General features: G+C 40.9%; 1 protein-coding gene across 1 annotated transcript; it reads right to left on the bottom strand.

The window, feature by feature from the left end:
• Nucleotides 1-408: 408 nt before the first annotated feature.
• LOC308151158 (adhesion G-protein coupled receptor F1-like) lies at nt 409-15,558 on the bottom strand (the record flags this gene model as incomplete). Its single annotated transcript, XM_080523981.1, has 3 exons — nt 409-483; nt 14,550-14,591; nt 14,806-15,558. 3 exons carry the CDS (start codon nt 15,556-15,558, stop codon nt 409-411), a joined length of 870 nt encoding a protein of 289 aa, XP_080380107.1.
• Between the last annotated feature and the right edge of the window lie 656 nt (nt 15,559-16,214).

Raw genomic sequence — 16,214 nt, forward strand, 5'->3', positions numbered from 1 at the left:
CAAGGTGCCGGCCCGCTCACTGGGAGCAATTTGGGGTTCAGTATCTTGCACAAGGACACTTCGACATGTGGCCAGTCGGGGCTTGAACCGCCGATCTGCCAACCTGGCGATCATTAGACAGATCATTAGCTCTACCTCCTGCGCCACAGCTGCCCCAGTAATGTTTGTATGATGTTTCAGATGTCTATTTTATTCTATTGTCACTTTATTTTGTTATTGTTGTTTGTGATGTGAGTTGTTTGTGATCTATCTATCTATACCAGGAAACTTTTGGTAAACAGCCTTGGTACCATTAAGACCTTAAGTTAACCAACTTATCTTGTCTTATACTGTAGTTTGGCAAGCAAGCAAAGTACAGAAGCGTAGTGTGGCATGGTTGAATGCAGAAAGAGCTGTTCAGTAAGTTACCTAGCACTGCTGGTCTGCTTTCTGTGACAAAGCTGTCAGGTCCAATGCTTTGATACATACAATGCCCTCCAGTACCTGATGATGTAGAGAAAGGGAACATATTACTCAACCATTACAAGATACAGATCAGACGAGGCAGACAAGGACCCACACCCACATAACAGCCTGTTCTCCATGCTACCCTCGGGCAGGAGGTACAGGAGCCGAAGAACTTGCACCAACAGACAGAAGAACAGTTTTTTCCCCCAGCCATAAGACTGCTAAATAAATAACACACACACACACACACACACACACACACATACACACACAAACATATTACATGTTACAAATGTATATTTTGTGCGTATCATTTTCGATAATTAATTCGATAATTTTTAATTTATTTAGTTTTTACCTCTTTTTAAAAATATATGATATTCTCTATGTCTTCTTATGCACCCTAAATGGAGACCCCCCACCCCCTGTACTTGTATAACCGGAGTTACAAATAAACACCTTGTATCTTGTACTGCAACATAGCGCTCGTTCTATCAAGTTATAAAGTGAGGAGACATGGACACCATCGATGAATTTATCTGGCTTTCAACACAGTATTTACAGAGGGGGATATTTAACTACTCTCACAGTACTGACTGAGTCCTCTAAACTAGGTATAGCTTCCCTGTATTACCCAGACTTGCTAGACAGAACAGATAATTTAAGTCACCAGCTTGTCATAGTGAAAAACAACTGATATTCTCAAGCTGTTATATATAATATATATATATATATATATATATTATAAATATATATAAATGAGCTCTGTTGTTGTATGCAAGCATATAAAATATGTGGAATTTATACATGCGCTAATCACATTGTATTGACAGTCTAGGGCACTATTAGCTTTCAATGAAACATCTCTAGACATTAGATGACCATGTGCATATTATGCAGAACAGAAGTATTAAATATTGGCCTTGTACATATGTGAACACTTATAAAAACTGCAAAACATTTTAAAATTGCTTTGTTTAACAGTCCTTTCTCAGTTAATATCCATAAAGAAATGATGTGGTCACAATTAATATGTACTGGTGCTCACTGTACCTAAACATATCAAATAGAATCAGCAACTACCAAATAGCACAATGCATGTAATTATTTAGTAATTACCATGCTAGACATTACTTTCATTTGAAAAGCCAAATAGCTAGGTCTGACCAAAACTTGTCATTGAGCATATCATTGAAATACTTTTTAATAACTAAACACCTGATTAAGTCTTACCTTGCTTACTTCTCTGTGTGACATTCAACAAATGATCATATTTCTCCAGGAAGCTTACAGTCCAGACACACACTGCACCATCATGTAACTATGGTAAGCATGAGCGTCAACTTCTCTTCAGTAAGGATACTGTACAGCAGGGGTGCTCACACTTTTTGGAACCAAGATCTACTTTTCAAGTAGCCAGTCTGCCAAGATCTACCAGTCTAGTTTCAACATCGCAAACGTACATGCACGTACTACAAACACACACACACACACACACACACATACACACACACACACACACACACACACACACACACACACACACACACACACACACACACACACACACACAGTTCCCAGCCTGCATAGTAAACTCACAATACACTTTCCCTCTCTCTGTCACACAGCCACAGGAGAAGACTATCACAAACCCTCCCTCTTTGCTATTCTCGCTCACACACATTCACACACACACACACACACACACACACACACACACACACACACACACACACACACACACACTCACTCACTTTCTCTCACTCACACACTGACAGCCAGTCTGCAGTACCATAGCCAACTACTGATCCAACAAACAGAAAAGTAAACCAGATACAAAACAGGTAGTTCCCTAGTTTGAAAGGAGGAAATAAATGCATTTCTCTACCTTAGTGGGAGACCTGGCACTGGGAAGAGGCAGCTAGTTTCTAATAGTCAGGGCTGTAGGAGCTGGTTGCAAGGTGTCATCAGCCACTCCTGGATCTGTCATCGAAAAGGCAATCTGCAGCCTCGAGAAACTTTTTTCACAATTTCGCCGTCTTTGAATGACTTCTTGTGTTTAACAAGAACGTGACTGACGCGATAAGAAGCTATCGTTGCAGCCGTACGTTTTCGCTCTTTTGCCACATTTCCCTTCTTCGAAATAGCCATCGTAGATTTGCAGATCAGACAGACGCATTTCCAATATCACATCGTGTAAAAAAGTCCTCCTCCCATTCTGGATGGAAGTTATACGTTATTGGTTTCTTACTTGGTCCAGCTTCCCCACTCATTTGTATAGCCTTTATTTAGTATTATATAGTAAATAGTAGAAATTGGAAGGCTAACTAGGTAATTAGTCTCGCCGGTATTTTGTATTTTGTAGTTGGTGCTGTTGACTGCGCATGCGTGGTGAACCGCGTGTTAGGTGTAGGTGAAAAGATCAGATCTCAGACTGGCTTACCTGTACGTCAATCAAGTGGCAAAAGCCATAGTGAGGATGGATGATAGGCGATTTATTTATTTATTTTTCGTTTTGTTCAATGCCATGCGATCTACCCATACTACCTTTGCGATCGACCGGTCGATCGCGATCGACGTATTGGGCACCCCTGCTGTACAGGTAGGCAATGACCCCGAAACCAGGCCCGGCACCTGAACCAAGACCTTGGGTGGGCAGGGCCAACGGGGCGGGGTGGCGGTGCTACTGGTCAGAGGTGTCAAAAGTATTCACATTCATTACTCAAGTAGAAGTATAGATACTATGGTTTAAAAAGACTTCTGTAGAAGTTGAAGTATCAACTCAAGCTTTTTACTCAAGTAAAAGTATAAAAGTACTGGTTTCAAAACTACTTAAAGCTCTTCCCCTCTCTGGAAGAGCTGTACAACACACGCTGTCTCAGGAAGGCCTCCAAGATCTCCAGGGACCCGACCCACCCTGGGCACGTACACTTTATCAGGCTGCCCTCGAAAAGGAGGTACAGGACCCCGGCCGCTAAGACAAACAGACTGAAGAACTGCTTCTACCACAGGGCCGTCAAGGCCCTGAACACAGCAAAGACCTAAGTTCTGGGCCCAGGACAGTCTGGACGGATTGTATGGCAGCTGCTGGACTGAAAAAATCAGGTGTAGTGCTGAGGCACAAACATGTACATTTCAAGCCTGCAAACTGTGACACTTTAAATAACGTGAAAAAATACTATTGTGCAATATGACAACCCTAGTTGACTATCTGTGCAGTATAGTACAGTGGATTGTGTACATAGCCTTTATTTATGTAAACCAGCTCCTTACCTTCTTGTGATTTTATTCTTTTTCTAAAAGTTTTTTTTTTTCCCTTTCCTAACACCAGGGGAGCCACCCCTCCTAAATGTCGTTGTTTGGTACCTGTACTGTAGCAATGACAATAAAGTCCATTCATTCATTCATTCATTCATTCATTCATTCAAAAGTAAAAGTAATGTAAGGGGAAAAAAATGCCATTAAGGACAAAAGCTTAGGCCACGCCACAGGGGCCTATAGTGCACTACCCCACCTCCCCCCCATTTTTTTTTTTCTAAAGGCCATAATGACTATTATGTTATTATTAAAATGTTGAAACATTTGGGATGCACTTGTTTCAGACGCATTTATGCCCATTGAAAATGAACACATTTTAGTACAATGCAAATACATTAAAGAACCATATATGTGTACTACTGAGCATTAACATGTGAACACGGAAGATATGATGACTAGTTGCCTAAGTATTGTAATGGTGCAAAAAGTCAAACGTCAAAAGTCAAACGTCAAAAGTCAAAAGTCAATAGCCTTTATTGGAACTGTGAGGGCAAAACCATACAAACCATAACAAAGTAGTGATTCAATATTTCCTGAAAAAACACACACATACACACAATCTACATCAGCATCAGAGTTACCAATAAGCTTTGTTCAGCCGCAAAAGCAGCAGGTTCTCAAAGTTCTTTGAGCCAATGCATGCTCTTTTTGGCCTGAAGATCAGCCCTGCGACACTAAACAGTCTTTCACAGGCTGCTGAGGCAGGGAGTCCCGTATTAAGTCCAACTGCTGGGACGTTTCAAGAGGGCCGGTCTTCTTCAAGGAGGAATATAAGTCCTCTTCCTCAGACGATTGGGAGCCCTCACTGAAGTGTTTCTCGGCCTGACAGTCCAAGTGGCTTCTGATATAGTGAAGGCCTGTGGAATAAAAAACAAAAATCATGACAATTTAGACTATATGGCAGTATTGTAACTGTGTATTGGATAGTGTTGTGTGTGTGTGTGTGTGTCATTAAATGTAATTTCAAACTAATTTCACTGGCTTCATAGAAATTAGTTACACATATTAAGCGGAAGTGAGACACTTACCAAGTTTGAGGATATTTTCGTCACTTGTCCAACAGGTCTTAAATTTGGGAACTAGAATGGCTGCGGCTATCAGTTCTGGATCTGCAAGCATCTCTCCGAAGCGTTTCTCAAGGCCTGAAAGAAGTGCAGCAATCAAAGGCTCACAGAACTTGGAGGCGACTTGAAGGTGCTGTAGCTTGGTCCTTAGCAGAGTTATGGTGGGGACCAACCATCCCATCTGCACACTGGTTTCTCCCTGAAGAACATCCAGTGCCTTTGCAACTGGGCTCATTGTCTTCGCATAATCTGCAAGAAATGCAAGTTCCACTGGAGTAAACCTGTACAAAGAAGAAGAGAAAAACACAACATGGAACATTAAGTCTACTTGATGTAGCACCTTCAACTGGAGGAACTGATCATTAAAAAGGAAAAATATTGTCATCTGAGACTTGAAGTTGTGTTGCTACAAATCACATTCATAGTAAATATGGGGACTGCATATTGGCATAGTGCATACGTGTTCTACAGTATTCCAAGTATAAAACTGTGACTTAATCTATTGTTAATCACTTCATTAACTGTAAGGCAGAAAAACACGCACTTACTTGGGTGTATCTAGTTCACTGCAGACAGCTGCAAGGGCTCCCTCGCCTTGTTCTCGTGTTATTCTCACTATTCTTTCTACGGCTGAGAAGAGTGAATTCCACCTTGTAGCAACAGGCCTTACGAGTTGGAGTTTGCAGTGGTCTTCAATTACTTCAGATGCGGTGGTTGATCTTGAACTTTTATTCCACAGGCTAGAGCATTTGGCAAATGTGGACCTTGACACGCGCTTGTACAGTGGGTTGAGCTCTGCTTTTGAAGCATCAACTGTGGACACTAAATTGAGGAGGTGGCAGGCGCAGCGATGGTGCTTGGGTAGCTGGTATTCTAAGTAGTCATCTTCTTCCAACAGGGCTCCGGCATCAACAAATTCAACACCCTCAAGGCTTTCCTCTTCTTCATCGTTATCATCATTTTGGCCACCATCATCCTCTTCTCCATCACCCTCTCCTACAGGTTCAGCATTGTTGTTCTCGTCAGTCTGCCCATAAACTCTGAAGGCTTTCAGGAAGTTTGATCCGTTGTCAGTTGTAGTGCGAACAATCTTCTCTCTGACATTGAATTCTGTGTGAATATCATTTAGGGCACCAGCCAGGGCAGAAAAGGTATGTGACCCTTTAAGTTGCTTGCATGCCAGGGCAGCACAGGATCTCTGCATGGTCTGGGGGTTAAACCAGTGCGCAGTGACACCAATGAAACCGCGACGGTGTGCCGTCCAGCAGTCTGTTGTTGTTGCTATGAACTCAATTTCACTAAGGGCAGCTTTCAGTTTTCTTTTCATTTCAACAGAGGCCTTTGTGACTTTGTTAACAACAGTATTACGCGTCATGACATTTGTATTTGGCTGAAGATGTTGCACAAGCTCAATGAAGCCCTGTTGCTGAACAATGATAAATAGACTACAAATGGTTCAAAATGCTGCTGCTCGTGTCCTTACTAGGACCAAACGGAGAGCGCACATCACACCTGTCTTGAGATCACTACACTGGCTCCCTGTCAGTCATAGAATAGACTTTAAGATCCTTTTACTAGTTTATAAATCACTTCACTGTGATGCACCCAATTACATGGTGGACATGCTCATAAGATACACACCAGCTAGACCCCTACGGTCTAGTGGCACGGAACTTTTAATAGTGCCAGAGGCTAGGACAAAGAGATTTGGAGGATCAGCTTTTAGCATATATGCTCCTAGATTGTGGAACACCCTACCTGAGGGCCTGAGGTTGTCTAAAACTCAGGACATTTTTAAGCGTGACCTCAAGACCTACTTATTCAATGTCGCCTTTTGATACTAAGGGAGACATTGGACATTATAGAACTAGGATCACTAGGCCATTACACCATGTTTTGAGATTTGTGTTGACAGGAAAATGGACCCGGGTGCTGATGAGGCACTGTCAGCTCCAAATAGCACCTAGAGCAGTACTGGAACCGGTACAAGGGTGTACCAGGACCACCATCAGGTTGTATTGCTGTCATCTTTATTGTCTCTATTGTGTTGTTGCATCATAACTGTGCTTAAGTTTCTCTTTTGGCAGGACCTGTGACCATACTGGATGCAGAACGATGCAAATACAACACAAAATTTATGGACAGTGTGTACGCCGATAATATGCAAGGAATTTTTCCTGGATACATGGTGTACAGGTTTTTGCCCTTGCTTGCTTGCTTTGTGCCGGTGGTCCTGGCCTCCCCTGGGGGACCGCTGGGTACTGGTAAGCAAACTGGCTAGTAGTCGCTCTATTGGTAGAGGGCTGCAAGGGAATTTTTCCTGGCTACATAGTATACAGGTTTTTTACTTTTGCCTGCTCGCGGCTCTGTCAGTATTGATTGATTGATTGACTGATTGACTGAACATTTTCATTGTGTGAAGCGCATTGAGTTGCATCTTGTAAGAAATGCGCTATACAAATAAAATTTGATTTGATTTGAATTTGAATGTGTGGTGGGTGCAAGCCTTGGACAATGAATTTGAGGACTACTTCATCCACACTTGCCTGGGACACTCTTCGAGCCTCCCACAGCTTGGTTTGTTTGGAGGGTGGGGTCAAAGAACCTTCAGTGGATGACTTCCTTTTGAGGGCTGTTGAAGAAAGTTGTGTGTACCTCTTTAGACGAGTGGGGTGTTTCTTCTGTGGAGAAAATGAATGCACAGGCACAGATTGAGATTCATATTATTTCTCTCAAACCACAAGCTGAGACTATCTAGGACTTCCGCTGTATTAAATGTCACGCTGGAAGTTCATGAATGGAGGTCAGACTACAAGTTAGGGAGCAGTTTCACTGGTCTATGCAATTATGTTGAGCAGACCAGAATATTGCCACTTAAAGCTGTTTTAGGACCACAAGCAGCTGCTGGCATGACTGAAAAGTAACATTAGTGTTAATGGCACACACCGTGCACATTTCTTCTCCCGTGGGAACATAATTAACTCTTTACAGCAACAAACACGGTAAAACTCCGACCTCAACACATGAAGGATTACAAATGAAACATTGAATCATAGCCTACTGCTAGCAAGCAAATCATGGCATGTTCTTAGCCATAGCAAACATTGCAAATTTACCATTAGTACGTTACTAGGTTACTACAAAATGTCGACTGATAATAACAAACTTTCAGCTTACCTCAATATGCTTTTTCAAATTAGACGGTGAGTTTTTGAAGGCCATTAGCTCGTGGTACTTGGGTGCGCAGAGCTTGCAGCGCATTCGAAAGGAGTTGTTTTTGCATCCAACCATTTCAAAAAATTCTTCCAGGTACGGCCAGGGATGGAGAAGGGTTGGCTGATCTTCCTGGCTATCAACCTGGTTGATGCTGGTGCTTGGTTGGGACATTTCGCTGTTATTTTGAGTCTCTGGCACGGTCACAGACATCTTTGGCTACATACATCTGCTTTCCTTGCTGGAGTGTGATTTGTGTCATGTGCAGCAGATGGAATGCATCTCGTACAAACCAATAGGGTGTCGGAATGGTATAATGTTTATACTTCTCATCCAACCACAATCAAATTCACTCTATCCGGATGGCGCGACTTATCTGGATAGTTTTTTTTTGTGTGTGTTTTTTTTAACGATGAAAAGCTGTAATGAAAACAAGCTGAAATGAAATAGGAGTAACGAGGCTATTTTTAAAATGTAAGGAGTAGAAAGTACAGATAATTGCGTGAAAATGTAAGGAGTAGAAGTAAAAAGCCGGCTGAAAAATAATTACTCCAGTAAAGTATAGATACACAAAATGTCTACTTAAGTAAGGTAACAAAGTATTTGTACTTCGTTACTTGACACCTCTGCTACTGGTCACTGGCATGACAGGTTTGATCAGACGTACATACCGTACATGTACAAAAAATACATCAAATTACACCAAGCAAAAACATACTTAAACTTTAGTTGTTGTTTTTTACATCTTTTAATTGGTTTTAACAAATACTAAAGACTCATTGGATGACAATGGCATATTCCATATACAAGTGAGGGTGGAACATTCTTCATCATACATTAAACATAAGTGATAAACGCGATCAAATCATGAAATCCCAATTAATAATGTTGCAGAGTAAAACAACATTCTCTGTTGTACAGTATAATACTTAAGAATGCTGCACAGTAGCAGCTAACTGACCTTGATAGTTTTCTCATAATGTGAATGTCTGTCCATCTATTCTATTAAAATGTTGCCTTCTGGAATAACTTCATTATGCATTAAAACAAGTCCTTCAATACCGTACACAGTATGTAAAGTGCTACAGTATATGTTGTTTGAGACCTCAACAAAACAGGTAATTCATTCACAGTAGTGTCACTCTTTCCTGTAAGGCCCACAGTTGCAAAATTACAACATCACGTTTATAGCTATCCTAAAAGAAAATCTGTAAATGACCAGATGGACATAGTTGGTCCTATTTTTTATCCTCGCAATGCTATTGTATGGTAAATGTGTTTAGAGGTCCTGCCCTCTGGCCACTTTCCTTCATGCTCATTATTGGAATGGGTTTGTCAAGATTCAAGTAAAATGCCTTAAATATATATTTTTTGTGATTACAATATCTAGAACATGTAGATATTTAGCTGTTGTGGAATACATTCATCAAATTAGATTTTGAGCTTGTTATTGCAATTCTACATATCTGGGCAAGGTTGGTAGTTAAAATAGCATGTGCACCTCACACATTACATGGGGACATTACACTTCTCACATGTCCACATATGGGTAAAAAATACTAATAGAAATATAATGTCTTTGATTATTATTATTATTATAACTACGTTCTAAATGTCTTTTCTGTGTTAAAATGCTGAGTTTAGACCAGAATTGAATAAATGACTTAAATTATTTCTGGTTGTTGTATTTGAAACTCTTATCTTTAGCAGTATTTGAAACGGTATCTCTATCTTATCAGTTAAAAAGGCATTTTTCTGGCCTTTGTTTCTTTGTCCAGATAGCTGCTTGTTGCATTAGACAGAAACAGGTTCTGAATGTTCTGGAATGTTTTGGGGGATTCTTGTTGCATTGTTCAGGGGCAGGCGAGACTGGGTTAGGCCCACTAGGGTGTAACCCTAGTGCTGTATGTAGGGATGTAAGTGTACTGGGAGGATGCATGTATTCCTTTTAGTATGATAAGTAGAGAGCATAATAGGCTAGCTGAACAGTATTGTGTGCACTTATTGGAAAGTGTGAATAGGATTAATTTGCATTGAAATTATTTAGCCTGGAAAATACTTAGCTCTCTACTGTGAACATTTGGTCCACCACCCTATCTATTGCTTCAGGTTAACTAATGCAATACTCCTATGTATTACTTACAGTGGGGTGCAAAAATGTGGGCACCCTTAGTCAAAATGCCTTTTACAATTAATATCTAAGTGAAAAGAAGCAAACCTAACCTCTAAATGGTACAATGTTAAACATGACACATTTCATCACATTATAAAGCAAGATACATTTTTATTTTTAACTTTTTACAGTTTAAAAATAATAAAACAAGGAAAAGGGCCTTGTGCAAAAGTTTGGGAACCCTGTCAACTAGTACTTTGTAACTCCTCATCGGGCAACTATAACGGCTTGCAAACGCTTCCTGTAGCCAGCTAAGTCTTTCAATTCTTGTTTTTGAAAAATTTCCCCATTCTTCCTGGCAGAACACCTCTAGCTTAGAAATATTCTTCGGCCTTCTTGCATGCACGGCATGTGTTGCTCTCCACAGATTTTCAATAATATTCAAGTCTGGGGACTGTGATGGCCATTCCAAAAACCTTCATCTGTCTTTCTTGGAGGTAATTCATGGTTGATTTTGTGGTATGCTTCGGGTCATTGTCTAGCTGGAATACCCAACCTCTTTTCAACTTCAATTTCTAGACTGACCTTCGAACATTAGCCTCTAGAATGTCTTGATGGAATCCATTCTTCCTTCCACAATATTGCCTGTGCCCCCAGCTGCTACACAACCCCAAAGCATAATGGATCCACCTCCATGCTTAACAGTTGGCAAGGTGTTCTTCTCTACAAATGCTTCACCCTTTTTTCTCCAAACATACCGGCTTTGGTTGTGGCCAAAAAGTTTTTTTTTTGTTTTGTCAGTCCAAAGCACATTGTTCCAATAGGCTTCAGGTTTCTCAAGGTTTTCTTTTGCATACATCAGACGCTTAATATTGTGTTGAGGTCGTAGGAAAGGCTTCTTTGTGGCAACTCTGCCATGTAGGTCTTTGTTGTTTAAGATACACTGTATTGTTGTCCTGTGAACAACTAGACTGGTGTCTGCTACTCTTTTTTGCAGCTCTTTTGCAGTTATGTGTGGGTTCTTCTGACCATTTCTCACCAGATCTCGCGCCATTCTATCTGAAAACTCTCTTGGTCTTCCAGATCTTGCATTGACTTCAATTGTTCCATTTATTTTCCATTTTCTGATGATGTTTCTGACAGGGTAGTTTGAAACGTTGCAAGAGTTTTTTGTAGCCTTCTCCTTGATGGTGGAAGTGAACTATCTTGATTCTGACATCCTTGAATAACTGTTTAGAGGAACCTATGGTTTTTAACAGCAACAACAACAGCCTTGGAGATTAATTGTAACAGACATTTAAACCAGGGGTGCCCAAACCTTTTTCCATGTCAGAATTCCACCAGCAAAGACAGGTCTTCTATACAGTGTGCAGGATGTGATTCTGTGATGCTGCCATCCAAAATGTAGAGTGATTTTGAGATGGAATCAGATGACACTGATGCGAGTGACGAAGAGGCGGTTGAAAAGGCTGTTGAAGTGGACAAAGAAACCCAACAACCCACTGACTTCCCAGACGATGATTATGTGGACATCGAGCCCCAACCAAACAAACACACCATGCCCCAGGCACCTGCACCATACCACCCGCACCGCTATGAAGAAAGTGTAATGTTTGTCTTTGCTTTTCAGAGGAAAATAACTGTTTCTGGGACTATCATTGCAAATGAACATAGCTGAACACAGGGACCAAAGACTCATCAAGGATCCCAAACAGGGTCCCAGCCAAGAGGTCATCAGTACACCCCCCACTGGATGTACGCTAGGCAGGCCCAGCCCTAGAACTTTTTTGGTCCTGAACAAGATTTTGATTGTGCCCCCCCCCCCCGGCCACATTTTGTTGACGGCGGCGCTAGTAGCAGGGTTTTTGATTGACGGGTGTTTCGGTGACTGGGGGGCGGGGTGGTAGCTTGCACTAAATTGATGGGTGGTAGCTTGCACTAAATCGACGCCGCACATATGGCCGCCTCTAGCGATGTCCAGTGGAATACCTAATGTATCTGGCATCTCACCTGTGGGGCACAGAATACATTATTGTTCCAATTCCATTGCCTTATGTTTTCTATGCTTTCTGTGTATATGTGACAGGGCATGGTTAAAAAGTCCGCAACTAGGGCAAAATCAATTTTCTATTTTTTCCAGATTATGAAAGGGTAGATTGTAAGCTTTAAAATGATGTGTCATACATTGAAATCTGAAACAAGTTGAAGAAGTCATGGATATTTGAATGTTGATACCCCCTGAACCACCGTACTAAGATATCCAGCCTCAGTCTTCAGAGACGTTTTTCACAGAGGTAATGGGTGGGAACAATAGCTGGTTAACTCCACCCTAATCACTCCCTTAAGACAACCACACCCTCAAGACAACCACTCCCCCATTACACTACCTGTCATTGTCTACCTGTCATCTGTCAGTGGGGTTGTTGCAGGGCTGACACGTTTAAATTGCTAAACAATAATAATAATAATAATAATAATAATAATTCAAGATTCATGATTTCTTATTGCCATGTGTGCCAAAAGTGTATTACATCCCATTACAAGTACAAGAGAGTAAAATTCATGGCAATGGAAAACATTAGGCAAGATACAATTGAGCAATACAATAATAGAATGGTAAAAAATAATAATGTTGTGTCCGTGTGCATGCATTTATCATTATAGTCCATAAAGCATCTAGTGGGACTTCGGTGTGGTTCCTTCCCATCCCATCTGGGCATCAAAGCTGTAATAAAAAAAGAAGACAGTACATTTAAAATGATTGCGAACTGTTACCAACACCACTTATGACGAAATAGCCTACCACTATCTTCATAAAATAGAATTGCTTATATAATGACAATGACAAATACCTGAAGTGCTGGTGACTCATCAAGGTGTCATCTCTCAGAACCTCTCACCTCCTCATTCTGTAACACAAATTTCAGGTCAGACCTACTGTAGGTTTTCCATAGACTCAGTGTACTGTAAGTAGGCTTTGTATGTCAGCCTTGTTTTGGGGTCCGGTTTTCTCCTCCTTTTATTTTCCGTTATTTGTCCTGTGGTGGATATCTGTAAATTCAATGATTCAATTAGTTACCCAAGTTTCAATGGTTTATGATCAATTAAGGCTTTCTGCAGAATGGATTGTCAACATAGAGAAGTAAGGTCTCTCATGAAGCACAACCCTGAAAACATGGCAACACAATTGTCTAATTGTCACAATACTAGAGGTGGTTTTGATGACGCATGCAACAGTTCTGCATGTCTGCTCTCGATCACGTGCAAGGGTATCGTTGCCCTTTAAAAGATGAATCTTTACTAAACCAAATCACAAGATCATGTAAGGCTACAGAAAATTAAAGTCAACAATAATCAGTATACAATTCAACAGTCTTAGTATTTTTCTATTGCAGTACTTTGTACTTTATTACCGTTATTTGGACTTTGCCTAACTACCGATCTCAGTAAAGACAACTTTAATTTACTATCGTTGTCTATCGTCTACTCTCTGCTCTGCACCTGGGTCCACAACATACACCAAAACCTTACAGTTTACCACTTACCTTTGTTAAATCGCTTAAATTTCTATAAAACTGGAAGAACTATTGCCATTTTCTCTTGCTGCAATGTCAAGAAAACCGAAGCCTACGATTTTATACTTGTGTAATGGGATGTTACAATCCCCAAGTAACATGAAATGGTCTACAGACATGGGGAAATCAATGTTGCAAACTAGGCTAATATATTTACACGCCCTCTGATATCAATGTTAGTCCATACCTGTCACTGTACTGACAGGTACGTCATGTTCTGTCATTACAGGGATTACAGATGCATTAATCTGGAAAAACAACAATGGGAGCATGATTAGATTTAACTATTAGTGTGCCTACATACATTCCAGCCGAGAGCTGACTCCTTTAGCATTGTGGTTAGCTGCATGATTCATGCACATCGTACGCACGATTTACTACATTTCCTGTGCTCGATGTAGTAAATTGTGGCCTTGTTTTCTTTTTTTTCTTCTCTCTGTGGCCACTCCAGGGCTTCGTAGTTTTGTGTTGTTGTAAAGAGTAATAATACAGTTTACAGTGTGATAAGTCTACCTGTATAAATAAGCACAACATGATAAGCTTTTTAATTAACATTAAAGAACAGTACATACTGTACAATAGGGTAAGTGTTTACAGTTCTTACCCTATGGTTAGCGCCTCTGCTTGCTGAAGAGAAAGTTCCTACTATAGCTGCCCGGATCTGAAAGTAGATGATATGTTTGAATCAGCACATATTTACACTAACACAACACTCTTACCCACATACACACACACACACACACGCACACATACACACACACACACACACACACACACACACACACACACACACACACACACACACACACACACACACACCTTGGAATCTAGAAGTGTGCCAAACACCAAAATTAAGAAGCCCTTAGAAATGGAAAAATGGAATGAAGGATTTAGTATTAATCTTCTGTGCATACCACACTGTACAGTATTTCACAGAACATTGTTATGCAATTGTAATCATTTGATACTTCAGAACATAATACTGTACCAAAATGCCCTTATTTTGAAACACTACATTTGGAAATGTGAAACAAGGATTTATGTACCAGAAACCCACCAATACATGTGCAGTTACCTGTAATGAATTGAAAAATGCAAACGCAATATGGATGCCCACATTCTCTGGACTAGTCATGGTTCCTACTCCCAGCCCCCAGGTAAGTCCAAAGAAGGGTGTCAGAATGGCCAGACACCTGGCGATGACCATCATAGCATTCTTCTCATCTGGTTGTCTGGAGTCTCCAGAACCTCTCCTCAGAATTTTATACAGAACCACAATCAGGACTAAAAAGTTGATGAACACTATGGCCAGGGCAGGGATCACAAATGCCAGGAGGGCCATGGTCTTATCAAATTTTAGCCAACACGCCTCTCTTTCCCTAATGTAACCACCACTTGGGGCTGTTGCAGCCACGGTAACCACAGCGATAATAAGAGGTCCGCCGTAGCCCAGTGAGAAGCCAATAGCCAGCATAGTCGACTTTGACATGTGGGAGAAGACCATGATTGTCCGGTAGAACAGAAGGAGGCCTGTGACAAGCATCCAAAAGAACAGGGCGAGGTAGAAAAAGTGGATGAAAAATGTTGCAGCGCTACATGGACCTACTGGTATTGTGAGGTCTTCGTCTGGTTTTTCAGTCTTCTTCAATATCGCTGCCCCAATGATGAAACAGATGTCGGCAATCAGGAGAGACACAGCGATATTCATTATGGAGACGTGACACATGTAGGAAGTGCTGTTCCCTGTCACAGCCTTCCATACAACCCCCTCAATAATGAGACATATGACCAAGCTTCCCATTGATATACCCACTCCAATGTACGACATTACATCTAAAAGTTCTCGTTCTGCTTCTGGAATGGAGGGCGACAACAGGGAGGAGAAGGGGGCATCAGCTGCTTTAGTACACGTGTCTTCCACGAGTCTCCATTCTCCATTACTTTCACAAATCGCAGTCTTTCTTCCGACCTCATCTGCATTACATTCTGCCACTGCTCTGTCATTCAAGCGGTCATTACCATATTCATTGTCCTGGCAGACAAAATCTTTTAAAAAAAAGAAGAAAAAAAAAGGATAAGTTAGTATGAAATACTGCTATACAATTAACGTTTGATTTATTTATTTATTCATTCATTCATTGAGCATAAATTCTAAATCTGGACTTTTTTATTTGAACTTTTTTGACAACTAATGAGTACCTACCCTCTCTGAAAATGGTTAGTGTTGTAATGATTGCATAACTCACATTTTTTCTCAACAGTTTTCAGTGTTAAGAGTACCTGGTGTTGTCATTGGAGAGTTCGTTGTTGTTGTTGTTGGACATGGTGTCAAATCTGTTGGTTGAAGCAGAAATTATATTGTTTAGTGAATGGAGGTGTACAGCAGTGGAGGCTCCTCCATAGAGGTGGAGGACGCCTGGCCTCCCCAATAATTTGAGAGAAGAGAGAGAGATTTAAAAAAGCAATAATTATATTTTTTATCAG

Source organism: Nansenia antarctica, assembly GCF_963989245.1.
Source record: "Nansenia antarctica genome assembly, chromosome: 1".
NCBI classification, from domain to species: Eukaryota; Metazoa; Chordata; class Actinopteri; order Argentiniformes; family Microstomatidae; genus Nansenia; species Nansenia antarctica.